This window comes from Camelina sativa, chromosome 10, assembly GCF_030686135.1.
Source record: "Camelina sativa cultivar CO46 ecotype springtype chromosome 10, ASM3068613v1".
Classification (NCBI taxonomy): domain Eukaryota; kingdom Viridiplantae; phylum Streptophyta; class Magnoliopsida; order Brassicales; family Brassicaceae; genus Camelina; species Camelina sativa.
Window position 1 is genome coordinate 21,056,349 of NC_141889.1, and position 25,790 is coordinate 21,082,138.

Below are 25,790 nucleotides of genomic sequence, written 5' to 3' on the forward strand. Positions count from 1 at the left end.
TGGATCCAAATTTTAATGACCAATGATTAAAAGTATTTTTTTAAAGTACTAAACAAATTTTATTACAAGAATGAATTTTTATTCAGGCTTATTGCTTTAACAAAAGAGTTATAGGATTTTTCTTAAAATATAGTTTTAATTTTATCACTTTTCTATAAAGTTGTTTGGATTGTCTCATATTTTACTATAAATATTCATTTTGTATTTTTACTTATAAATGTTGTTGCCTTCTTAAAAAATATTTATATAAATAGTGTGTTAGTCATCATTCTTCTTTTTACATTTTTATTTATAAACGTTTTTAACAATTTTTCAAAAATATTTACGATATAACGTATAAATTTATGATCACAATAATTTAATAAATATATGTAACTAAATATTTTTTTGTAAGAAATACTTTATTAAAAATAAGTTTCCTGGCGATATCTGAGAGTCTCGTAGCCTCCCTTAGATAATTGCAAACCAATATCCATATTGTTATAATAACAACAAAACTAGTTTTTAAAACTATTCTTTTCAAAACTAGTTTTCAAAAATGCTCCCTCCTAAAATTTTTTATTACAAAAACAAAAAAATAAGACTTGCGAATAGTGGACGAAAAAAAAAAGAAAAAAAAAAAGACTTGCGAATAGTGTAATTCCAGTAAAACCAATTTTTTTTTGGTTTGGTAAAGAGTTGCATTAAAACTTATAACTCAGAATAAACCGGTCGTTACGAATCGGTTAACAAACTCTATAACCTAGTCGCTTACAACCTCATTTGGAAACCCAAATAAGCAGTATCGGAAAACTATGCTGCTCCGGTCAGTTCGCACCGTCGAGCTGCTCCGCCGAATCTCCACTTCTTCAGTCTCCGGATTTCGCACTTCTCCTCTCTTCTTACAACGTTGCAATGGCGTTCAAAGCTATTTACCATACGGAGTAACAACAACATCAGAGACTCCTTTCCCCACTCATATCTCTCGCCACTGTTATTCTATTAGCGTGAGTCCACAAAATGAGAATCGAGACACGAACGCGTCAGCACCGGTTTCTCTACGGCGGACTAATAACAGAAAAATCACACCGCGAATTAATTATAACAGAAAGATTTCACGGCGGAGGCAGGCGGGAAAATCACCAACAAACTCGCCGGCGGCTGATGCGGTAGATTTGGCGTTGGACTCGGTGGTGAAGATCTTCACTGTTTCTACAAGTCCTAGTTACTTTCTTCCTTGGCAGAATAAGTCTCAGCGAGAATCAATGGGCTCTGGTACCACTCTCAATCTCTTCTTTTCTTGTTTTTCCCCATTGTTCTAAGTCTCTTTGGTAATTGATGTAGGATTTGTGATTTCGGGAAGAAGGATTGTAACGAATGCTCATGTGGTGGCTGATCACTCGTTTGTGTTAGTTAGAAAGCATGGTTCGTCCATAAAGCATAGAGCAGAAGTACAAGCGGTTGGTCATGAATGTGATTTAGCTGTATTGGTAGTTGATAGTGAAGTGTTTTGGGAAGGTATGAATTCGTTGGAGCTAGGAGATATACCTTTTCTTCAGGAAGCTGTCGCTGTAGTTGGCTATCCTCAAGGTAAATAGTTCTTGGAGACATATCAAGTAAAGTAGGGCTTAAGATGGTATCACTTGTTGATGTATCTTGGCTACTAGCTCTGTCATGTCATTGGTCTGTTCTTAAACATGTACATTTTTGTAATGCATTCAAAGAATTGTAAAACGTTTCTGTTGTCTAAATGTGATGTATGATGATGATTAAATAACAAAGTTTATTACACTTTGGGTTATGAATGATCATGTTTGGCACTTTGTGTTAAGTAATGGTTTTGACTTTGTAATGAATACAGGTGGTGACAACATCTCTGTTACAACCGGTGTTGTGTCTCGAGTTGAACCCACACAATATGTTCACGGTGCCACACAGCTAATGGCTATACAAATAGATGCGGCGATTAACCCCGGGAATAGTGGTGGTCCAGCAATTATGGGAAACAAAGTAGCTGGTGTAGCGTTTCAGAATCTTTCAGGTGCTGAGAACATAGGGTGAGTAGGAACTATCAATTTTTGATACCTTTCTAGCTCTATTTGCATTAACAAAGCTAACGTAATCAGGAAGAGGATTAAAAACAAAGTTTCTATCTCTATGTGATTTCACTGCTGTCTTGAGATATCTCCCAAATTTAAGATTCTGGTCTTGGTTACCAATATGCATAATAATCGAAGTATAGTATACGTGTGTGTTGACAAGCCAAACTTTAAAAAACTAACATTTTATTTTGTCGTTTCAAACTGCAGCTATATCATTCCAACACCAGTAATTAAGCATTTCATAACTGGTGTTGAACAATGTGGTAAATACATTGGTTTCTGCTCAATGGGTGTATCATGTCAGCCTATGGAGAATGCTCAACTCCGTATTGGGTTTCAGATGAGTCCTGAAATGACAGGGGTTCTTATAAGCAAAATAAACCCTCTATCAGATGCTTACAGAATTCTGAAGAAGGATGATGTTATTCTCTCATTTGATAGTGTTTCTATAGCAAATGATGGAACAGGTATATATTTATTCCGTTATCCCCATGAACCTCAGTCCTGAATTGTTTGTCTGTTTTGCTGATGACGTGTATTGCAGTTCCTTTCCGGAACAGGGAGAGAATCACTTTTGATCATCTGGTATCTATGAAAAAACCAAATGAATCAGCCTTGGTTAAAGTCTTGAGGGAGGGAAAAGAACAGGAGTTCAGTATCACACTAAAACCTGTAAGTCATTTGTTCTTGACCAATAAAAGATATTACTAACTAAATCACGGTATGTCGTTTAATCGCTGGTTCATATTACATCTATATAATGGACAATCATCTGTTCTTCTGAGCTTAAAAGTTTTTGTGTTGTATGCAGCTGCAACCGCTGGTTCCAGTGCATCAATTTGATCAGCTCCCCAGTTATTACATTTTTGCGGGCTTTGTATTTGTACCTCTCACTCAGCCATACCTTCATGAATATGGAGAAGATTGGTACAACACTTCTCCCCGCAGTTTATGCGTGCGTGCATTGAAAGATTTGCCCAAAAAAGCCGGTCAACAACTTGTCATTGTCTCTCAGGTTTGTGCCTTCTTTACCCTAGTTCTTTTCTTTTTACCAATTATGTTCTGTTAAAAAGATTTTCACTACAAACTTAATCAAATAATTCTGGTTCATACTATTTTCTGAATTTAAATTGTTAGAAGGTTTGAAAATCACTTGAGCTACAATGATAATAAGCACTTACAGTTGACCTGATGTCCTGTGTTTTCTAAACAACGAAAGCTTGCTTTAGAGCTTTTGTATTGATAGCAAATATACCAACAATGATGTCTTGCCATTTAGGCATCATTAGTGATAATTTAATCTCTGTGTGGTATAGGTGTTAATGGATGACATCAACACAGGATACGAGCGTCTCACAGAGCTACAAGTAAGTAAAAGCTAATCTTAAGCCTCTTTGTAATCACTGCAAATTACTCCTGACATATTAGGAATCGGCAATCCTAAATCAACTTAACGGAATACCATATGATTCTAATAACAGCAAGTTCGAAATGAACAGTCATGACTTGTCTATATAACTTTGGCATGATAGATTTGCGTGGTTTATTGTTTCTAAGGCTGATGAACAAAAAAAACTGTATTTGTGTTGAAAACAGGTGAAGAAAGTGAACGGAGTGGAAGTGGATAATCTGAGACATCTATGTCAGCTCATAGAGAACTGCAACACCGAGAATTTGAGGGTGGATTTAGAGGATGATGAGAGGGTAATCTTCTTGAACTACCAATCCGCAAAAATCGCCACTTCTTTGATTTTGAAACGGCATAGAATAGCATCTGCAATGTCCAGCGATCTGCTTATTGAACAAAATCCAGTAACCGAGTTGGCTTCTTCTTGTTCTGTGGTCTGAGCCAAGGCCAATGCCATATTCAAATTCATTCCATATTTGTAAAACCACAATGTTGTATCCTCATAAACATTTAGGGATTTGATAAGAGGCTTTTTATGAGCCTGAATTTTGAATGTGATTTATAGATAAAAGTGTTTTACTCCAAAAATATTAGTATCTTCATTTCTAAGTTACGCGGATGATTTTCCAGGTGAGAATTAGTGGTGGTATAGTTCAAAATTGAATTCTCTTTGCCAAATTCGAGTCTTCGCCTAAAACTGAATTGGACCCCAAATTTTAGTTAGTGCGTAGGGAAACAAACTAGAAAGCCAGACTCTTTATTTTTATTTTTTTGTCTTCTTGCTTTTCATTACTCTGCTGTCTGCTCTCACGTTCCAATGAGACAAACGAGACAAAACAAAACAAGAAAGGAGAACACAAATCCCTTTCCGTGTCTTAAGCGAACTGTCACATCCGTACGTGCATCGTATAAAGACGAAAACACCCTCCAACTACACTAGTTATCACTTATTACTCACACTCTCTCTCTGGTTTCTTCTCGTCTTTCTCGGGCAGTGAAAGAATTGAAGAAAGAAGGTTTTTATTCTTTTTCTGAGAAGATGACTTCGTCGTGGGAGATGCAACTAGTGGAAACAGCTAAAGAGGAACTCGAGATTCTTCAATCTCAGTATCCTAGCCGCTTCGCCCACCTCAAAGACGATCTTCAATCTTTCATTTCTCACCTTAGTGAAGATCACGCGCCGCCGCGTTTGTCAGCCTCTTCCTCCTCCGTAGTCCTCACTCAAGGTACTCTCAATACATGTGTTTTTTCGTTTGTCTTGTGACTGATGAATGATAGAATAACCCGTTTGTTTATTTATTTTTTTGCTTTGTTACTCCATTTATTTTTGTTACTCAGTTCTGAGATTATTTTCCTTATGAGTAAGATTATTACATTTCATAAGGCCGCCACTATAATTTGCAACAATAGAAATACTACTATATCCTTGTTTTTTTTCTATTATACTCAAAAATTATTTTGTATTTATTAATTTCTATGCAACTTCTTTAACAAATATATTTTTTATTTATGCAAAAATTATTTTAACTTATCTTTATTGATTAAAAGTGATACTACTAGTATAATTAATGACCTTTTTTTTTTTAAGGATGATAAATCTTTGCTTTGTCCTTGCTGAATCTCTCTTTTTTTTTTTAATTGTCAAAACCATGTTGAAATATTTTCTGATAATTTGTTCTAAACCATGAATAGGGAAAAAATAAAATAAAAAATAGGATACCTCAAAAGTGTCGTCGTTATTCTCATCAATTGTCCGGTCGACATCAATTTTTTGTCCGTCTTATAAACCACATTTATGGAATCGTTTGTTTGGTCGTCGTCACTTTTGGAAGCACAGATGGAATTTTCAAATTTTATATGCAAATAGTTTCATATATGATTTTTGTACTTTTTAGAGTAATTAAGTAGAATTGGGACGAACAAGAAAAGGAAAAAAATATCTTTCCACTTGCCTATGACAGTGAAGATTTATTTGTCTAATTTTCAGTATTAAAATATCCGTTATATCTAGCATAAGTTAAAAAAAAAAAAAAACCTACATGAAAATTGCTGTTAATTGTTGTTGATGCATTGGACAGAGTCATCAAACTGTAAGAATAAGCAAAAACATAAGAAGAGAAAGTGTGTCATGGACAATTTTGGAGACCAAGTGTCGTCGTCAACAGTGGGAAAGATCCACAAGAACAATAATAACAAGATGGGTCAGAGAGTGGTCACGAAGAGAAAAAATAGAGTTGAAATGGTTCTTGAGAGAGCTCAACTTTGTCTCCAGAAGATAAGAGACGTGAAAGCCTCTTTGTGTTGACCTTTTTTTTTTACATCTTCTGCTGAAATGTATAAGGAAAAATAGTTACCGTCCGAGAAATGTATTGCAAAGTGATGAAAAGTAAAATGCTTCTCGAAAAGTAGGTATAGAGGGTTGAACAATGGGAAAAATGTCATTAAAATCCCCAAGTCTATGTTTTTGTTGAATCATGGAATCTATGTTTGGAGTAATAAAACACTAACTAGCTGTTGATTTCAAAATAAATCTTAAACTTTCGTTGACTCTACTACAAGAAAACAGCCCATTCTCGACTGCAATAAGAGTTTTTAAGTACTCGCTAATTTGCTGTTTACGACTCAATTACGACTAAAACATGTAGTCGTAAATCTTTAGTCGGTAAAAGAATTAGTCGTAAAAATAGTCGTTATTTAACGACTACTTTACGATAAAATTCCGTAGTCGTAAAAATAGTCGTAACAGAGTCGTAAACAGTTACGACTATAATACGACAGAGTTACGATTAACCAGCAGTTATATAGGCAGTCGTAGTATAGTCGTAACATTTAATCATGATATACATTAAATTTGCTTGTAGTCGTAACATACTAGCTATTGATTTACGACTATTTGGCTACTATTCTATTATGCCCCAAATTACATTTGTTTAGGGACTAAAGTTTTGTGGAAAACAAATTTGTAAATGTTTTAAATTGAAATTGGTATATGTTTCTCAAAATATTATGAAACCAATATTGTAAATACAACAAAAACAAGATTGAGACAATAAATTCATATTAACCAATGATTCATAATACAAACCAAAAGAGACAAATGCATACCAAGTTTCTCACAAGACAAATATACAAACCAAAAGAGACAAATGCATACCAGTATACATGTGTCTCAACAAAAGAGACAAGTTCAACAAAAGAGACAAGCTCAACAAAAGAGACAAGCTCATTAGTTAGGTCTATGAAATTGGAGGGTGAGAAGTTAACCTAAAAAGCATCACTGTTTGGAGATGGAGAAGGAACCGGATTTGAAGGTGGAGCTGTTGCAGGAAGTGTGGTTGAGAGTGGCTCTGTGGTTGCTTCAGCTGACTGAGACTTCAAAAACTCCATAAAGGTCGGGTCAGTTTTGCGCAGGTACTTCTCCACTAAGGACAAATGCTCTAACTTGTCCTTCTACTCAGCCACAGCTTGGAAATGTAGTGCTTCACGGGCAGCAACCTCTGCATCACGAGCAGCAACCTCAGCATCATGACGAGAATTATAAGCAGCCTGCTCTTCGATTTGACGTTGAGTTTCCTTCATTTGCTCTTGCAATGACTGAAACATTGCAGACTCTTGTCGTTGGTTTTCCTTGCCATTGAGAAGAGGTTGAAGAGTATGCTTAAGACTTCCAACTCCATACATGTTTCCTCTTGAATCTTTATGAGTAGACTACAAAAACAAAGAAAAAAACACTACGTAAAGAGGCTGTAGAAGTCGAAAGATAATTCAATGTGGGTTGTGAAAAGTGATACTTTACCTGAATAAAGATGCTTGTGTAATCATCTGCTGTGAGCTCTGGAGGCTGTGAAGTATGTTCTCGAAGGTCGGACAACTTCTGCTGCAAGTTCTTCTCATAATTGAGAGAGATTTGCTCCGCCTTCCGGTCAACATAAGTACCATATGGCTTGGTATGTGTCTTAATAAAAACCTCACCAAGACTCACCGGTCTTCCCAATTCCCTTTCCTGCAATGTTACAAAAGAATCAAGGGTTATGACATCATTTAAAGCTCCAAATGTAAAGAAAAACAAAATTTATGGGTATATAAAAGTTACTAACCATTTTGGTATGGATTTGTTGATAAGACTTTGGCCCTGATAAGTGGACGTGAGGACCAAGACCACCATGATCAGACATACGAGCTTTAGAGTAGGTGAGACTCCTTTGTTGTGCTTCTTCAGTCTCCCAATACTCAACCATTGTTTGCCAAATAGTATATCTGATCCATTTGGCCGCTCTCCACTCGTCTTGACATTGCAAATCATGTCTTCCATCCGGCGTTGGCAGATGAGCTCGAAATACTGTTGAACTGTCCCAGTAATCAAAGGATCCCATGTGTGTATTTTCTATATAGCAAAGAGAATATAATGATGTTAGTGGAAACTCAACAAGTAAACCTATATGTGAAAAGGTTAAGAGAGAAAAAAAACTGTACAGCAAACTCGATGAACCATCTCTGTTGTCTGTCCCGAGGCACACATGTCCAGCTATAGTATGGACCATCAAATTTATTTGTAAATTTTTTAGTAATGGTCCTTACCAGTCGCGATTTTTCGTCGCGAGTAAACCTGCAAACACATGAAATAGATGTCAAAGATTGAGTACTTATACATATATATTGGACCAACACAAAACAGAACCTATTAAGAACAATCAAAACAGACATCAATGTTCTAAAACTAACCATCATAGAGCATCACAGTCCATCACACAAAAGCAAAAAATTATTTTACTTAAGAATCAAGTAGAAGAAAGTATTAATACCAGGTCGTGTTTGGCATCGGTGTGGAGGAGAGGACGGTGGTAAGCTTCTCACGGTTTGGCACTCTAAGCAGGGCATTTAGAGTGATAATCGTGTCCTCCTGGAGCTCCGGATTTGAAGCCTCAGAACCTTCATGGTAGTTGTTACCGTGAGATGATGGACGACTCTGAGCTTGAGAGTTATCAGCTGGAGATGGTGGAGCGTCTTGTAGTGGAGGATCAGCTGGAGACTGTCGCGGATTGTTGTGGACCTCCTCTGACGAAAGAGGCTGTTGAGTCTGACGTTATTGGTTCACCGAGGTCTGGAAAAGCGTCTGTGGCGGTGGATAGTTGCGGATCTGTGGTGCTCTTGACAGTGAGGGTCCAGGGAAAACGTGGTATTTCTCTTGGGGTGATTGAGGATGGGGTAAATTTGCTGCCGGCGTAAAGTTGTATTGACTCGGTAGAGGGTTTGGTCTTCTCGCTTCCTTGATGGGGGTCGACCCTTCGGTTCTTTGGAAGAAATTAGGGTCCATCTTCCTCTTTCTTCCTCGCTTAACTGGAGCTTTGGTTGGAGCCTTACTTGCGGACTTCGTTGCACATTGTGTTGGAGCCATCGTGAAGAAGAGAATCGGGAAAGAAGAGAAATCAAAGAGGATTCAGAGTAGAGAAGAGAAATCGGGAGATAGAGTAGAGTATTGGGGATAGAGTAGAGAAATCGAAGAGGATTCAAAGTGAAGGATCCGGGAAAGAAATCAAACAGAAGAGTATCGAGGATTCGAAGAGGAGAGTATCAGAGAAATCGAAATGGAGATAGAAATGAAATAGAAAATTAGGGATTTCGTTAAAGGGGGAAAAATATTAGGGATTTTGGTTTCCCGGGTTTTGGTTAATTTGGTTTTTGTTTTGGGGGAAATCGAAACAATTTTGGTTTTGGGGGAAATCGAAAATTTAAGAAATTAAAATTGTTTTCTCGGGTTAATTTGAGTTAATTGGTTTCCCGGATCAAATTAATTCATATTTTCTTAATTTAGTCGCTAATTAGTCGCTAATTAGTCACAATAGTAATTAAACTAAAAGTTTAATTTTTAGAAACTAAATAACAGCTAAACTGTCACAATATATATTTATATATACCAATTTGATATAAACATATTTACTCAGTTTTATAGAAGCATAATATACAATTTAATATAAACACATAATTATCTATTTTAATACAAACATAATTATTAAAAATATTTGATACAAGCATAATTATCCAAATTGATACAAATTTTACACAAGCATGATTAGTTAGGAGGATCTCCATCTTCATCTAGTTCATCGTCTGAAGATGATAAATTACATTGAAATTCATCTTTTAGTTCTCCATCTCAGACATTATAATCAAGATCGATTGGTTCATTTATTTCTACTAAATTATCGAAAAACAGATCTTCAATAGTAGTCACCAATACAACATCATCATTTTTTGTTTGCAAAAGAGTTGGTTCTTTGTTCTCATATTCTCCTGTAATGTTTCCCCTCGGATTAACTTTCAAGACATTGAGCCATTCCTTCCTCGGTTTCTTTGTGTATGGGTAGGGAATATAGCAAACTTGATGCGCCTGGGAGGCTGTTTGGAATATCAACACAAATATGAGTTACACATATATATATATATTATCGACATTAAAAAATAATATATATATATATATATATACGTACCTAGAATAAATAGTTCGTATTTATTATATTTTCTCGATGAAAGAACGTCTACAACGCCACCATTGCTCATCCGAATGCCTCTACCCATAACAGGGTCATACCACTTACACTTAAAAAGTGTGATTCTCAAATTGACCATCCCCTCATACTCGAGTTCTATGATATCAGTTAAAGTCCCGTAGAAATCCGCTGTATCGGTGTAATTTTCACCTTTAACACAAACTCCATAGTTACAAGTCTTTCGTCCAACACCATGATCACGTTTATGAAACAAATAGCCTCTTGTAAAATACATTGGCCATGTTTTGACATTGTTCAAAGGTCCATGCACTATCTTTTGAACCCAAGTAGGAAATGGATTTGTGGCGTTCCAGTAAGAAACCTGCATATATGTAACATATATATATATATATATATATATATTTTAGAATTATTTATAATATTTAATAAAAATATTTTTAATAAGTATTATATAAAGACATACATATTTTTTAACCCATAAATGATATTTGTCTGCTCTTTTTAGTGGAGAGTTCTTTTTCTGAAAGTCCTGGATATTTTGCACCAATAAAATCTTCGAACATACTATATATACAAGACCAACACAAATATATGAGAAATTATGTGTGGATTATATATATAATGAAATTTATTTTACTTAATCGATATAAACTTAATTATATACCTCTCAATTGGCTGAAAATAGTCACAATTCCGTAAAACATATGCATGTGCGCATTGATAGTCTCTTTCAGACAGCCATATTTCATTCATTTCTCCACTTGGACGGCCGATGTGAGTAAATATTGGAGGTACTCCAGGGACATGATATTCATGGGCTTCACCTTGATCAAATCGTGTTAACCTGACCGAATGAGAAAAGTAAATGACTTTCAAATAAATGATAACAGTTTTATCTACCTTGATTGATTTTAGAATTTACCTTGATTTTGTTTGTATATTTGCGGCGAAGTAGTGCTCTGAGAAATAAGCAATCTCGTCATTCATATAAGATTCAACAATTGATCCGGATGCATATCTTTTGTTCTTTGCTTTTCCTTTCAATTTTTTTAAAAACCTTTCAAAAGGATACATCCACCTATATTAGACAGGACCTCCTAATTCAGCTTCGTAGGGGAGATGTATAGGTAGATGCTCCATCACGTCGAAAAATGATGGTGGAAAGATCTTTTCCAAATTGCATAGGATCTGAATTATGTTCTGTTTTAGAATTTGAATGCGACTTTTCTGCAAAGTTCTCGCACATAAGTCCCGGAAAAATGCTCCAAGCCCTACAATATACAATGCAAAATATTGGGGTTAATTACTTTAAAATTACTATTAAATGACTTCATAAATATAGGTATATATATGAAATTAATTAATACCTGATAATGCAAGGTGGACGTTCCGGTCTAGGATTTTTGCAAAGATAAATGGAAGTAGTCGTTCCATAAAAACATGGCAGTCATGACTCTTCATGCATGAAAACTTTCCATTTTCCATATCAACAAAACTAGCTAGTTCTGACGAATAGCCATCAAGAAATTTCACCGAATGTTTGACACACTCTAGTAAACTTGTTCTCGCTTCTTCTGTCAAAGTGTAGGGTGGGAAAGGAGCTTTACCATCACTATCAATATGTAACTGTGGCCGAGAACAGAATTTTTGTATATCCAATCTTGACATGATGTTGTCTTTTGATTTACCCTTCACACTCATATGAGTATACATGATGTTATCCAAAAAGTTCTTCTTTGTATGCATCACATCAATATTGTGTCGAAGATTGAGGTCCCTCCAGTAAGGCAGCTCCCATAATATGCTTAACTTATGCCAGTTGTATTGCTTCCCATAGCCAGCAGTCTTCTTTTCATGAACATTTCCACCTACGTCCTTGGTTTTTGGTGGTTTTACTTCAGCCAACCGCTCGTAATAAACTTGCTCACCCGTCAACGACTGAGGTGGATACTCTCTCGAAGCATCTTTTCCCTTGAGGAAGTCTTTCTTATTCCTCCTTAATGGATGACCGTGAGGAAGAAATCTTCGATAACAATCAAACCAACACGTCTTCCTTCCATTAGGGAGATAAAACGACTTTGTATCTTCCATGCAAACTGGACATGACAATATTCCATGGGTTGTCCATCCTGATAACATGCCATACGCCGGAAAGTCACTTATCGTCCACATTAGCGCTGCCTTTAGGTTAAAATTTTCATTCAAGGACACATCATATGCATCGACTCTATTAGACCACAACTCTTTTAACTCCTCAATCAAAGGTTGGAGGAAGATATCCAGACTAGCTCGCGGATGATTTGGCCCAGAATTCAAAATTGTAAGAAACAAGAACTCTTCTTTCATGCACATACTAGGGGGGTAGATTGTATGGAGTCAAGATTACAAGCCACAATGAATGATTACAAGACACGCCAAACGGATTGAACCCATCAGTGCATAATCCAAGATAAACGTTACGGGGTTCTTCTGCAAATCGAGGATTTTGTTCTTGAAAATATTTCCACTCCGCCGCATCTGAAGGATGACACATTTCTCCCTCCTTTGATTTGTGCTCAGCATGACATCTCATCGCCGCCACAGTCTTGTGGCTCTGGTACAATCTCTTCAATCTATCAGCAATAGGTAGATACCACATACGACTGTATGGTACTTTGGTTCTACGTCGGGGATCCTTTGGCTTCCATCTTTGAGCACCACAAAATAGACAAGTCTTTTCCTTTTTGTCATCTTTCCAAAATATCATACAATTGTTAATACAAACATCAATTGTATAATATGGGAGACCTAAATTGCGCATTAATTTTTCCGTCTCGTAATGTGAACCCGTTGCCTGGTTTCCTTCTGGTAAATACTCATTCAATATTTCACACACCGAATCCACTAACTTTTCACTCATATTATACTCCGCCTTATTTTGCATGACTCGAGCAGCTAACGATAATTGTGAGTGACCTTCATGGCAACCATCGTATAATGATTTTTTGCGCCTTCTAACAAGTCGTAGAATTTCTTTGAATGATTACGTATTGGTTCTTCTACATTTTGAGAACTACCCTCATGATAGTTATCATCTAAACCTACATTATAACGAAATGCATCATTCACCATATCCACATATGGATTTTCTACTACATTACCCACATCTACATTATCCACTTCTTGATCACTACCAACATAACTTGTTCCTATATCCATATTGATTTCTTCCCCATGTTTATACCAAATATAATAATCAGGCATAAATCCATTGCTAAAAATATGATTCCAAATTCTGTTTTCCGACATAAATTGATCGTTCTTACAACGACTACAAGGACAGTGGAACATACCCCCATTACTCTGTGCTAGAGATTGACTATTTACAAATGCCATGAATTGCTCCATCCCCGTTGTAAACTCCGCCGAAAAATTGTCCGTCACTTCATCGAACCTCTTATACATCCACTCTCGAGAATTACTATAATTGTAATTCCGTGACATTATACAAGAGTAATAGAAAATATATATATATATTTTTTTTTGAAGATTTTTTTTTAACTTTGCACAAATCTGTTTGTTTTGATCGAGTGAGAAGAGAAGAAATGGTAAGGGAGGAGAGAAGAAGTGGTAAAGCTGGTATATATAGGCAATTTTGGCGACTACCAAGCGACTAATAAAAATCAGTCGCATAATACAAGTACACCAACCTCCGAACGAAATAAACGTGATTTTTAATACCGGCAGATTACGACTATTATACGACTATGTTACGACCCGCCAAAAGTGTCACATAATAGTCGCTAAATAACGACTATTAAGCGACAACCTGTACGACCCGCCGATATTGTCGCAATATAGTCGCCTAATTGGTGACTTGTATGCGTCTACCGAATTAGTCGTAACTGAGGGACTATCTGACGACAAGGTTACGACTACGTTTGTAATTCTATATATTAGTCGTAAAGTAGTCGTTAAATGGCGACTACTTTGACGACTACTATATGTTGTCGCAATTAAGCGACCACGGTACGGTCGTTTCTATTTAGTCGTAAAATAGTCGAAACAGAGTAACTAAATAGTCGCTAAATTTAGCGACTGAATAATAGTCGTAAAATGTAGTCGGCTATAGCGAGTTTTCTTGTAGTGCTCAGCCATTTGAGGCACCACGTTAAGTGGTCAAATGGAGTAATTAAACGGGGTTAATTATCCGTTAACGGTTTCCGTTTACAACAAAACGATGCCGGTTTATTTATCTCTAAAACCCCTAAATTCAGAATCAAATTCTCATTTCCCCCAATTGACAAACCCTTATTTCTCATTTGCCCCAACTTCAATTATCCCGATTGTTCAATTTATCTCTCTTATTCGAGTTATCTCTCTTCTTTGATTTCTCTCTTCTTCTTCGAGTTGACGAGATGAGTTCTAGCTCAGAGACATCGGTGGTAGCTGGGTTCGACCATGGAGTGCCATCGAAGTGTGTTTGTGGAGCCGGTGTAATGATCTTTACATCAAGAACTGAAGAGAATCCTGGTCGACCGTTCTTCAGGTGTATAACAAAAAGGGATCCTAGCTCGTGGACAATTAAAAGAGATGTAAGCAGTCACTAAGAAATTCAATGTTGATTATTTATGCAATGGTAAGTAATGGTGTTTGTTTTTGCAACAGAGTCACTTGTTTAAATGGGTGGAGGATGCTGTGTATGAAGAAGTTCAAGATGCATTACCAAAACTAGGAATTATGGCCAATGAGATTGTGAAAACAAAAACGGAGGTTAATGATTTGATTGGTGCTTTACAAGACTTGAAGGAAGAAGCATTATGGAGCAAAATGGAAATCCGCAAGTTTACAAAGTGGTTGAGAGTGTGTTTCGTTTATCTTTGTTTTGTATCAGTTGGCATTGCTTACATAGTGGTTGTTAAAGCAAAGCAAACAAACTTTGGTTCGTTTGCTCTTGGTTATTAGTGTGTGTAATGCATCTTCCTCTTGTTCGTTAATGACAAATGCTCTTGTTGGTGTTGATGAAAAATGCTCTTGTGCGTATGTTGGTGGTTAATTTGTGAATGGAAGTCTTAAGTTTTAAATATTAAAGTAGGCATACAACAAAATAGAACTAATCGTTTTGACAACAGAAGAGTACAAATCCATGTTACACCGCAACAAACATGAAAGGTCATTGACCAAACACAACAAAAAAAAAACTACACCATGTCATGTCATACATTCTAGCTTGAGCATTCAAACCATGATCTCCAGCCTCCTAGTCCTTGTTCACACTGTGGAGCTTGAGGAGGTTCCCACTGTGTTGATGTTGATGCCCTCTCTTGTGTTGATTGCTTCCTTTGTCTCTTCTTCCTTTGTGAGGATGGTTGTGGTCCTCTTTGGGAAGCTGGTAGTGATCCTCCTTGTGAAGCTGGTAGTGATGTCCCTTGTGTAGCTGGCTGTGATGAACCGTGTGTAGCTGGCATGGATTCTCCTTGAGAAACTGGCTGTGATGAACTGTGTGTAGATGGTTGTGATCCCCCTTGGCCAAACAATGCGTTCCTTGGTTCCTGTTTCAAAAATACGAAAACCTGATTAACGGTTTCTTCCATGGTGTTAAGTCTCATAATACTAAATAAACAAAAGCATCAAACCTGATTCTTCCTTGGTCGACCTCTTGGTCTTGCAGCTGGAGCTTCAACTGTCGGATTTGTACAAGATAGCCTATTATGTCCTTCTTGTTTGCAGTTACTACAAGTCATGACTCTTCCATTGCGTGGCAGCCTTGTGTTGCTTGATGAAGATGCAGTTTCATACCTACCTTTCCTCCTCGCATGGATATTTGGTCTACCCGGATTTCCTTTTCTCCAAGGTGGTGGAAAGACTCCTAATCTATTCATTCTAGGCCATTCGTTCTGACCTTGGACAGGGTGAATATCATCTCTATATGTTTCACGCCACAATCTTATTATGTACCAGTCGACAACATAATCTTCAACTTTCTGTCTCCTACCTATGATCACAGAAGCAGCATGGACACAAGGAGTACCTGTCATCTGCCATTTTACGCATCAACATGTAAGTGCATTCCTGTCCACAGAATAAGTTTCATCTCCCAATTGGACCTCATGTTGATTGTGCCTAGCCATGCTTCTGAGGCAAAACTGAGACCCTGCTATCATATTCTCTATCTCTAAATGAGCTCTCTTTGTGAACCTTGTCTGCAACCTTCCAGCAATTATGTACCTCTTCTCATTCCGCACCATACATTACCTCCTAATATCCTCAAGCATCTTTAGTAACGGCTTCCTCCTAGCTTGGCGTATTGTTCTATTAAAAGACTCACTAAGGTTGTTCAAGTTATCATTGCAATGGGTACTTAACCCGAAGAAGGCTCTAGACCATGTCATCAGATTGGTGCGTAGTAGAGAATTAAATGCACCTTGGTTATATTTCTCTAATGCCTCCATATGTTTACGATACTGTCATGTGGTGTAGCTTCGAGCAATCTTCTAGAACAGACGTTGTAGTTCTAAATCATGACTGTCTCTCTTCCAATTCTCCATAATATGTTTAGCACAAAGACGATGCTCAGCTTGTGGGAGAACGTTCTTGATGGCTCTAACAAGACCCTGCAAATCAATGAAACATTATAAATTAATATAATTGATGTAATGATAACATAATAAATTAAAGTATGTCTTTAACTAACCGATTGTTTGTCAGAAATGATAGCTATTTGTCTTCCCTTCTCAAGACCCAATGAAGTAGAGAGTAACCTCATAAACCAATCCCAATTGTCATCATTCTCTATCTCAACCACTGGCCAAGCAAGTGGAACTATCCTATTGTCTCCATCTCTTCCAACAGCAGCCAAGAGATGTCCCTTGATATCCCATTTCAGAAATTCACCATCTACTCCTATGATGGGTCTACATGTCCGCTTCCAAAAACTCCTTTGTGATTGAAAACACACAAATAACCTGATAAGCTCCTGGGTGAGGATCTATTCCCAAGGATTCACTTTGCTAGGTTGTGGAGTGGGACGGACGAAATGATGATAAACAATGGATTGAACTTTGGGGATGCAGCGGAATTGATAGGTGAATGGCGATGAAGGTGAAGAGATTTGAAGGGGGAATGAATTGTACTTCCAAGAGAGATGAGAATCTTAGACTACAAGTTTGAGTATAACTTAGATATGACTCACTAAGAAATAAACAAGTTGAGAAAGTATTACACACTCCTCAGATCAAACAAATAGAAAAGAAGTTTTTGATTAAAATGTTTGATGGTTTCCAAATGAGAAATGCATGGTGTTTAAAAAGGAGAAGGGGGGGGGGACGAGATAGAGGAGAGAAATAAAACCCTAGACAGCCTTGCAAGAGCTTTAACAAGGTCAAGTTCATGCAAGATGTCTAGGAAATGACAAAACATTAAATGCAAAGTTTGAACACAAAAGAGATAGAAAATAGGCCTAAATGGATCACAATGGGTCTCTGGAATAAGTATGTGGGCTTGTCTCATTCAAAATCTCTCTTGGAAAACCCAGTGGGACAAAACCAAGAAGAGGGAAAAAGAGTACAAGTCCACACACCTCCATTGCATCCTTCTCAAGAGCCTTGAATCACAACCAAAGTGGTTGGATAAACACACTCAAGACTGCCCTAAACTTGATGTAGAAGTGTAGTGATTGCTTGACTTAGCAGATTTGTCTTTGACCTCGTCAAGGGACCATTCAGAACATACAAGGCTTCCTGTAGAACGCCTTATTCTTTTGGCAGAACATCTTCCTCTTCTGGAAGAACCCCTTCTTCTTTCGGCAGAACGTCTTCCTCTTTTGGAAGAACCCCTTCTTCATTCGGCAGAACGTCTTCCTCTTTTGGAAGAACGCTTTCTTCTTCCTGGAGAAGCTTCTCAGGTTCAAGCTGCTCTGTAACTCCTTGTTCCAAGCTGTCTATGCTCATATCATCCTCTCCCACTTGAAAAGGATTTGTCCTCAAATCTGTTTCACCTGCAAAATAAGGGATAAGATCAGCAACATTGAAGGTATTACTTACAATATACTTACCTTGTAGATCCAAAGAGTAGGAATTGTTGTTGATCCGCTTGAGAAATGTAAATGATCCGTCTATTCTTGACATAAGTTTAGACTTCCTCTCCTTAGGAAATCGTTCTTTTCTGAGATGAATCCAAACAGGGCCGCCTTCTTTAAAAATGATTTCCTTTCGGCCCTTGTTAGCGTTTTTAGTATATTGTTTGGTCTTTTCCTCAATGTTCTTCCTTGCTTTCTCATGAATCTGGTGCCCAGTTCTACCTTCTTTTGACCATCTAAATTGACACTTTCACTCAAAGGTAAAGACATTAAATCCAAAAAAGTAGTGGGATTAAACCCATAAACAATCTGAAATGGTGAAAATTTAGAAGCAGAATGCAAAGAATGATTGTATGCAAACTCTACATGAGGTAAACAATCCTCCCAAGTCTTTAGATTCTTCTTAATCAAGGCACGCAGGAGAGTAGACAAAGTTCTATTAACAACCTCAATTTGCCCATCAGTTTGCGGATGACAGGTAGTAGAGAATAACAACTTAGTTCCAAGCTTAGACCAAAGAGTTTTCCAAAAATAACTAAGAAACTTAGTGTCTCTATCTGATACTATGGTCTTAGGCATGCCATGCAAACGCACAATTTCTCTAAAGATAGATCAGCTATATGCTTAGCATCATCAGTTTTATGACATGGTATGAAATGTGCCATCTTAGAGAATCTATCCACAACCACAAAAATGGAATGCTTACCTGTCCTAGTCCTTGGCAAGCCTACTATAAAATCCATAGAGATATCATTCCAAGGATGCAAAGGAATAGGAAGAGGAGTATACAAACCGTGGGGTTGTGATTTAGCCTTAGCTTGTTTACAATTTGGGCACCGTTCACACAACTTCTCAACATCTCTCTTCATATGTGGCCAATGGAAGTGATCTTGTAAAACTTTAAGAGTTTTAGAAACTCCAAAGTGTCCCATTAAACCTCCACCATGTGCTTCCCTTACAAACAGATCTCTCAAAGAAGAATTAGGAATACAAAAGCGGTTTTCATAAAACAAGAACCCTTCATGTCTATAATATTTTCCAAAAGCAAACTTCTCACAAGAGGTATATATTTTTCCAAAATCAGAATTATTTGCACAAAGAGATTTTATATGCTCAAAGCCAAGCAGTTTAACATCAAGAGATGAGAGTAAAGCATACCTCCTTGACAATGCATCAGCAACTACATTTTCCTTACCTTTCTTGTATTTGATGACATAAGGAAATGTTTCAATGAATTCAACCCACCTAACATGTCTTTTATTAAGCTTTTGCTGCCCTTTCAGATGTTTCAAAGATTCATGATCTGTGTGAATCACAAACTCCTTAGGCCACAAATAATGCTGCCATGTTTGCAAGGCTCTCACCAAAGCGTAAAGCTCTTTGTCATAGGTGGGATAATTGAGAGTAGCTCCTCCTAGATTTTCACTGAAATAAGTTATTGGCTTCTTATCCTGCATTAAAACAACACCAATTCCAACACCTAAGGCATCACATTCTATTTCAAATGTTTTGATAAAATCAGGGAGAGATAAAACAAGGGAATTAGTAAGCTTCTCTTTCAGTGTTTGGAAGGCATCCTCCTGGGTTTTTTCCCACTTAAATCCCACATTCTTTTTGATAACTTCAGTGAGTGGAGCTGCCAAGGTACTAAAGTCTTTCACAAATCTCTGGTAGAAGCCAGCAATTCCATGGAAGCTTCGCACTTCTCCTACAGATTTGGGGCTGGGCAATTCTCGAATAGCTTTCACCTTCTCCTCATCAACCTTAACTCCATTTGTACTCACAACAAAACCTAAAAAGACAAGGTTATCTGTTCCAAAAGTACATTTCTTAAAGTTGGCAAATAGCTTTTCCGTTCTAAGCACTTCTAGGACCAACTTCAAATGCATAACATGCTCTTCTAGATTGTTGCTATAGACTAGGATGTCATCAAAGTAAACAACAACAAAATGTCCTATGTAAGCTCACAGAACATGATTCATCAATCTCATGAATGTACTAGGTGCATTTGTTAAACCAAATGACATCACAAGCCTTGCTTAGTTTTTTTATGCAGTTTTCCATTCATCTTCTTCTTTCATCCTAATTTGATGATATCCACTTTTCAGATCAACCTTAGAATAGATGTTAGAACCATGCAATTCATCTAACATATCATCTAATCTAGGTATAGAATGGCGATACTTCACTGTTATGTTGTTGATGGCTCTGCAATCGACACACATCCTCCAGCTTCCATCCTTTTTCGGTACAAGTAACACTGGTACTGCACAAGGACTCATACTCTCACGAATATGGCATTTCTCCATAAGCTCTATTACTTGTTTTTGTAACTCCTTAGTCTCCACAAGATTAGATCTATAAGCAGGCTTGTTTGGCAAAGAGGCTCCTGGAATAAAATCAATTTGGTGTTCAATGCCTCTGATGGGAGGTAGACCCTCTGGAGTTTCCTCTGGAAACACATCAGCATATTACTGCAATAAGCACTTAATTTTGCTAGGTATAGCCTGCTCAGGGTTAGTTAAACTCAAAAGTGTTTCTTTATAAACAAATAAAAGTTTAGGTCTCTGTGAAGAACTTCCCTTTTGCTTACTTGCAGTGATCATGAGATTAGTAGATTTAGCAGCCTGCTCTTTCCTCATTTTCATGCTTAACTGATCTTGATACACCTCATGAGGAGTCAAAGGAACCAGAATAGTTTTCCTACCCTTGAACTCAAAAATTTGGAGATTAGTGAAGCCGTCATGAGTGACTTTGCGATCTGATTGCCAAGGCCTTCCAAGTAAGATATGACTAGCTTCCATAGGTAAAATATCACACAAAATATCATCCTCATACTTTCCGATAGACAATGGAACATTCACATGATTCTTCACAGTCATTTCTCCATTCTCATTCAACCATTGCAGCTTGTATGGCTTTGGATGCTTAAGAACCTTCAGACCAAGTTTTTCCACCATAGTCTCACTGGCAACATTAGTACAGCTACCACCATCTATGATCAGACTACAGACCTTTCCTTGGACAATACACCTTGAATGAAACAAATTCTCTCTTTGCTCTTGTTCATCAGTTTTAGCAATAACACTCAAAGCTCTTATTGCGACCCGGAGCTCTCCTTTAGGCGGCAACTCAAACTCTTCTGATGAAGAAGAACCCTCTTTCTGTTTCTCATCCTCAGATTCAATCTCACCATTATCTCTGATTATCATGATCCTTTTGTTAGAGCACTCGCTTGCGTAATGGCCATGTCCATGACATTTAAAACATTTTATATTACGAGTCCTTGTCTCCATTGCTTTACCCTTTCCTTTCAGGTCAAGATCTTCCACCTTTGGTTTGACATATGGCCTAAAGTCCTTCTGAGAACCTGTTCTTTCTTCCCGCTGGTAGTTAGGCTTACTTGTTCCAGAACCAGACCTGGAGCTCCTTCTCTTTAACTGATTCTCATACATGATCGCTTTATGCAACAACTCTTCTAACTCCACATAGTGTTGCACCTCCAATCTGTCTAGTCTGTCTATGATGTCTCTGTTCAGGCCTCCCATGAACCTAGACATTGTGGCTTCCTAATCCTCCTGAATATCAGCCCTCACCATCAAAGTCTCCATTTCCTTGTAATATTCTTCAACACTTCTGTTTCCTTGGACCAAATTTCTCAAGCGGGTGTGCAGCTCCATGTGATAGTGACTTGGCATGAATCTCTTCCTCATTATAGTTTTCATTTGAGTCCAAGTCTCAACTGGATAATCTCCTACACGCTTTCTTGCATTAACTAACTGATCCCACCAACTCAAAGCATAATTTTGAAATTCTGTTGGAGCCACCTTTACTTTGTTCTCCTCTGTGTACTCTTGACAGTTGAACACAAGTTCAATCTTCTTTTCCCATTCTAGATACTCTTATGGATTGTTACGTCCTTGGAAAGAGGGAATTCGAAGTTTCAGCCCAGCTAAATTATCCTTAGGAAGAACGGTTCTTCTCTTTCACGCCTCCTCCTTCTGTGGCTGTTCCTTCTAGATGATGATTAACTGTAATAACTTCCTGACTCCGCAGCTTCAGTATGGTTTCTTTGCCCACGACCTGGTGTCTCTCTTACTTGTTCAGGATTACCACGCTGAAAAGCTTCGAACCTTGCATCCATCATCTTAGTCAAGTGAGCTGTGAGAGCTTCAAATAACAACTTGTTGTTGTGGTTATAGTTGTTTTCCTCTTGTTCCTTGTCCCCCATGCCTCTACAAGAGTCAAAACAGAAAACAAGTGAAACGTTCTTTGCAAACGTTCAAAGAAGAAGTTGAAAGGTCAGATTCCAAAAAACCAAGATTCCTATAGATCTGATGCATAAACAATAGATCTAACAAGTTTCATCAACTGATCTAGCAAGAACAGTAAAAAAAAAGATCCTTATCAAGATAAACACAAAGCGGAAGGTGAAGAGTTTGTTAGACACAACCTGACACAAAGTGGCTCTGATACCACATGATAAACTCCTGGGTGAGGATCTATTCCCAAGGATTCACTTTGCTAGGTTGTGGAGTGGGATGGACGAAATGATGATGAACAATGGATTGAACTTTGGAGATGCAGCAGAATTGATAGGTGAATGGCCATGAAGGTGAAGAGATTCGAAGGGGGAATGAATTATACTTCCAAGAGAGATGGGAATCTCTTAGACTACAAGCTTGAGTATAACTTAGATATGACTCACTAAGAAATAAACAAGTTGAGAAGATATTACACACTCCTCAGATCAAACAAATAGAAAAAAAGTTTTTGATTAAAATGTTTGATGGTTTGCAAATGAGAAATACATGGTCTTTAAAAAGGAGAAGGGGGAGGGGGGGGGGACGAGATAGAGGAGAGAAATAAAACAGTCTTGCAAGAGCTTTAACAAGGTCAATTTTATGCAAGATGTCTAGGAAATGACAAAACATTAAATGCAAAGTTTGAACACAAAAGAGATAGAAAATGGGCCTAAATGGATCACAATGGGTCTCTGGAATAAGTATGTGGGCTTGTCTCATTAAAAACCTCTCTTGGAAAACCCAGTGGGACAAAACCAAGTGGAGGGAAAAAGAGTACAAGTCCACACACCTCCATTGCATCCTTCTCAAGAGCCTTGAATCACAACCATAGTGGTCGGATAAACACACTCAAGAATGGCCTGAACTTGATGTAGAAGTGTAGTGATTGGTTGACTTAGCAGATTTGTCTTTGACCTCGTCAAGGGACCATTCAGAACATACAAGGCTTCCTGTAGAACGCCTTATTCTTTCGGCATTACGTCTTCCTCTTTTGGAAGAACCCCTTCTTCTTTCGGCAGAACGTCTTCCTCTTTTGGAAAAACCCCTTCTTCATTCGGCAGAATGTCTTCCTCTTTTGGAAGAACGCTTTCTTCTTCCTGGAGAAGCTTCTCAGGTTCAAGCTGCTCTGTAACTCCTTGTTCCAAGCTGTCTATGCTCATATCATCCTCTCCCACTTGAAAAGGATTTGTCCTCAAATCTGTTTCACCTGCAAAATAAGGGATACGATCAGCAACATTGAAGGTATTACTTACAGTATACTTACCTTGTAGATCCAAAGTGTGGGCATTGTTTTTGATCCGCTTAAGAATTGTAAATGATCCGTCTATTCTTGACATAAGTTTAGACTTCCTCTCCTTAGGAAATCGTTCTTTTCTGAGATGAATCCAAACAGGGTCACCTTCTTTAAAAATGATTTCCTTTCGGCCCTTGCTAGCATGTTTAGTATATTGTTTAGTCTTTTCCTCAACGTTCTTCCTTGCTTTCTCATGAATCTGGTGCACCAGTTCTGCCTTCTTTTGACCATCTAAATTGACACTTTCACTCAAAGGTAAAGACATTAAATCCAAAGGAGTAGTGGGATTAAACCCATAAACAACATTATTTGGTTGACTTAGCAGATTTGTCTTTGACCTCGTCAAGGGACCATTCAGAACATACAAGGCTTCCTGTAGAACGCCTTATTCTTTCGGCAGAACGTCTTCCTCTTCTGGAAGAACCCCTTCTTCTTTCGGCATAACGTCTTCCTCTTTTGGAAGAACCCCTTCTTCTTTCGGCAGAACGTCTTCCTCTTTTGGAAGAATGCCTTCTTCTTCCTGGAGAAGCTTCTCATGTTCAAGCTGCTCTGTAACTCCTTGTTCCAAGCTGTCTATGCTCATATTATAACCTATAAAACCTTTGTACGCTCCCAATTGTAGGACCAGAAATACTCTCTATCTAAAAAATTGATCCTGGATTTGATCGCAAAATCTATGCTTGATAATCCCATATCCGTGAGAAATGCTCTTGATGACCAGCCTTTGCTTCTTGCCTCACTCTTGACTTAGCCTTAGAACATTGTTCTTTACTAACTTCTAGATTGAATTCTCTCTTAATCTCTGCAGCCATCTCTCTCGGTCGGATCTTTGGATTCTGTCTCAACCTATCCACAAATAACCAAGCTATCGTTCCTCGCTTTAACATATGACTAAAACCTGATCTCACACATACATGCTTATTCTCATATACCTTGATTTGCATCTTGTGTTTCTTCTTATTGTATGAGCAGTAAAATCTCCACAAACACTTCACCTTAGGATCGGTATTAGCACATTTTGCACCAATCTTCAAAGCCTGCGATCTATACAACTTAATGTCGTATCTAGTCTTCAGAGAATACCTCAAAACAGCTATCTTAAATTCCTCTGGTGAGCTAAAAGTTTTTCCCAATTCGAGTAACACTTCTGGATCTTCAATTTCCACATTTTCATCACCTTGGCCATTATCTTCGTTTTCACTTTCTGAGAAAGGATCTGGAATCTTCTCGTCATCGAAGATATCATCTCCATTGTCGTTATCAGTCTCGTCTTTCTCTTCTCTCGCAGCATCTCCAAACTCTGCATCGAAGTCCTCGCAGAATTCTTCTTCTACACCAACATGGTTACCATCTTCCTCTACAATTACTTGGTTTCCATTTCCATTCCCCTGATTATCATCTTCCTCTTCATTGAAGTCTTCTTCGACACCAGCTTCGTACCCAATATCATCACAATCTTCGTCGCCACCAACCTCACAATCATCTCCACTAACGACATCAAATTCTTCAAAGGGACAACAATCACGCTCTTCTAAAGGAAGAGGCTCACTTAAGGGACTAGAATTATACGGAATAATTGCAGTACTTACCCCGCCAGCCAATTCGGGAACAGTCAACTCATGAGCGTTTAAACCAGAAGTAGTCGACTCAAGAGCAATTGAACCGTGAGCAGAGGATTCACCAGCATTATCAGGCTTCTTCCGTTTAGAACGACGAGTAGCAATCTTCTTTCTTGGAGTCATTGATGAATCGATTAGGGTTTCTTATTTGGGATAACTGAAATCGATTAGGGTTTGTCAATTGGGGGAAATGAGAAATCGATTAGGGTTTGTCGGGTTTTAGAGATAAATAAATCAGCGTCGTTTTGTTGTAAACGGAAACCGTTAATGGATAATTAACCCCGTTTAAATTGCTTTGTTTGACCACTTAACGTGGTGCCTCAAATGGCTGAGTCAACGAAAGTTTGGGATTTATTTTGAAGTCAACAGCTAGTTAGTGTTTTATTCCTCCAAACACAGATTTCGTGATTAAAATCAACGAAAACATAGACTTGGGGATTTTAATGACATTTTTCCCGTTGAAGAATGTATCTGTCTTTTTGGTCAATGAGAAAGACTTTCATTTTTTTATTAGTCTCT

General features: G+C 37.7%; 3 protein-coding genes and 2 pseudogenes across 3 annotated transcripts; 3 read left to right on the forward strand and 2 right to left on the reverse strand.

Annotated features, from left to right (window-relative positions):
- The first annotated feature begins 713 nt into the window (after positions 1-713).
- LOC104719323 (protease Do-like 10, mitochondrial) lies at positions 714-4,077 on the forward strand. Its single transcript, XM_010437219.3, has 8 exons — positions 714-1,254; positions 1,324-1,569; positions 1,841-2,036; positions 2,289-2,548; positions 2,626-2,753; positions 2,893-3,096; positions 3,398-3,448; positions 3,678-4,077. Exons 1-8 carry the CDS (start codon positions 795-797, stop codon positions 3,927-3,929), a joined length of 1,797 nt encoding a protein of 598 aa, XP_010435521.1. The 5' UTR covers positions 714-794; the 3' UTR covers positions 3,930-4,077.
- Positions 4,078-4,433: 356 nt separating this feature from the next.
- LOC104719324 (uncharacterized) lies at positions 4,434-6,019 on the forward strand. Its single transcript, XM_010437220.3, has 2 exons — positions 4,434-4,715; positions 5,568-6,019. The coding sequence occupies exons 1-2, from the start codon at positions 4,529-4,531 to the stop codon at positions 5,792-5,794; spliced, it is 414 nt and encodes a 137-aa protein (XP_010435522.1). The 5' UTR covers positions 4,434-4,528; the 3' UTR covers positions 5,795-6,019.
- An 8,376-nt stretch (positions 6,020-14,395) lies between these two features.
- Positions 14,396-14,942, forward strand: LOC104720502 (uncharacterized protein At1g43920, Chloroplastic pseudogene; annotated as a pseudogene).
- A 2,630-nt stretch (positions 14,943-17,572) lies between these two features.
- Positions 17,573-22,285, reverse strand: LOC147936315 (uncharacterized; annotated as a pseudogene).
- Positions 22,286-23,107: 822 nt separating this feature from the next.
- Positions 23,108-25,394, reverse strand: LOC147936316 (uncharacterized). Its single transcript, XM_087468682.1, has one exon. The coding sequence runs from the start codon at positions 25,392-25,394 to the stop codon at positions 24,327-24,329; it is 1,068 nt and encodes a 355-aa protein (XP_087324808.1). The 3' UTR covers positions 23,108-24,326.
- Positions 25,395-25,790: the final 396 nt, after the last annotated feature.

Coding starts and splice junctions, on each gene's coding strand:
- LOC147936316 (XM_087468682.1), bottom strand. CDS start 25,394: ATGACTCCAAGAAAGAAGATTGCTACTCGTCGTTCTAAACGGAAGAAG.
- LOC104719324 (XM_010437220.3), top strand. CDS start 4,529: ATGACTTCGTCGTGGGAGATGCAACTAGTGGAAACAGCTAAAGAGGAA. Junction 4,716..5,567: donor CTCCGTAGTCCTCACTCAAG/GTACTCTCAATA, acceptor TGCATTGGACAG/AGTCATCAAACTGTAAGAAT.
- LOC104719323 (XM_010437219.3), top strand. CDS start 795: ATGCTGCTCCGGTCAGTTCGCACCGTCGAGCTGCTCCGCCGAATCTCC. Junction 2,037..2,288: donor TCAGGTGCTGAGAACATAGG/GTGAGTAGGAAC, acceptor TTCAAACTGCAG/CTATATCATTCCAACACCAG. Junction 2,549..2,625: donor TATAGCAAATGATGGAACAG/GTATATATTTAT, acceptor CGTGTATTGCAG/TTCCTTTCCGGAACAGGGAG.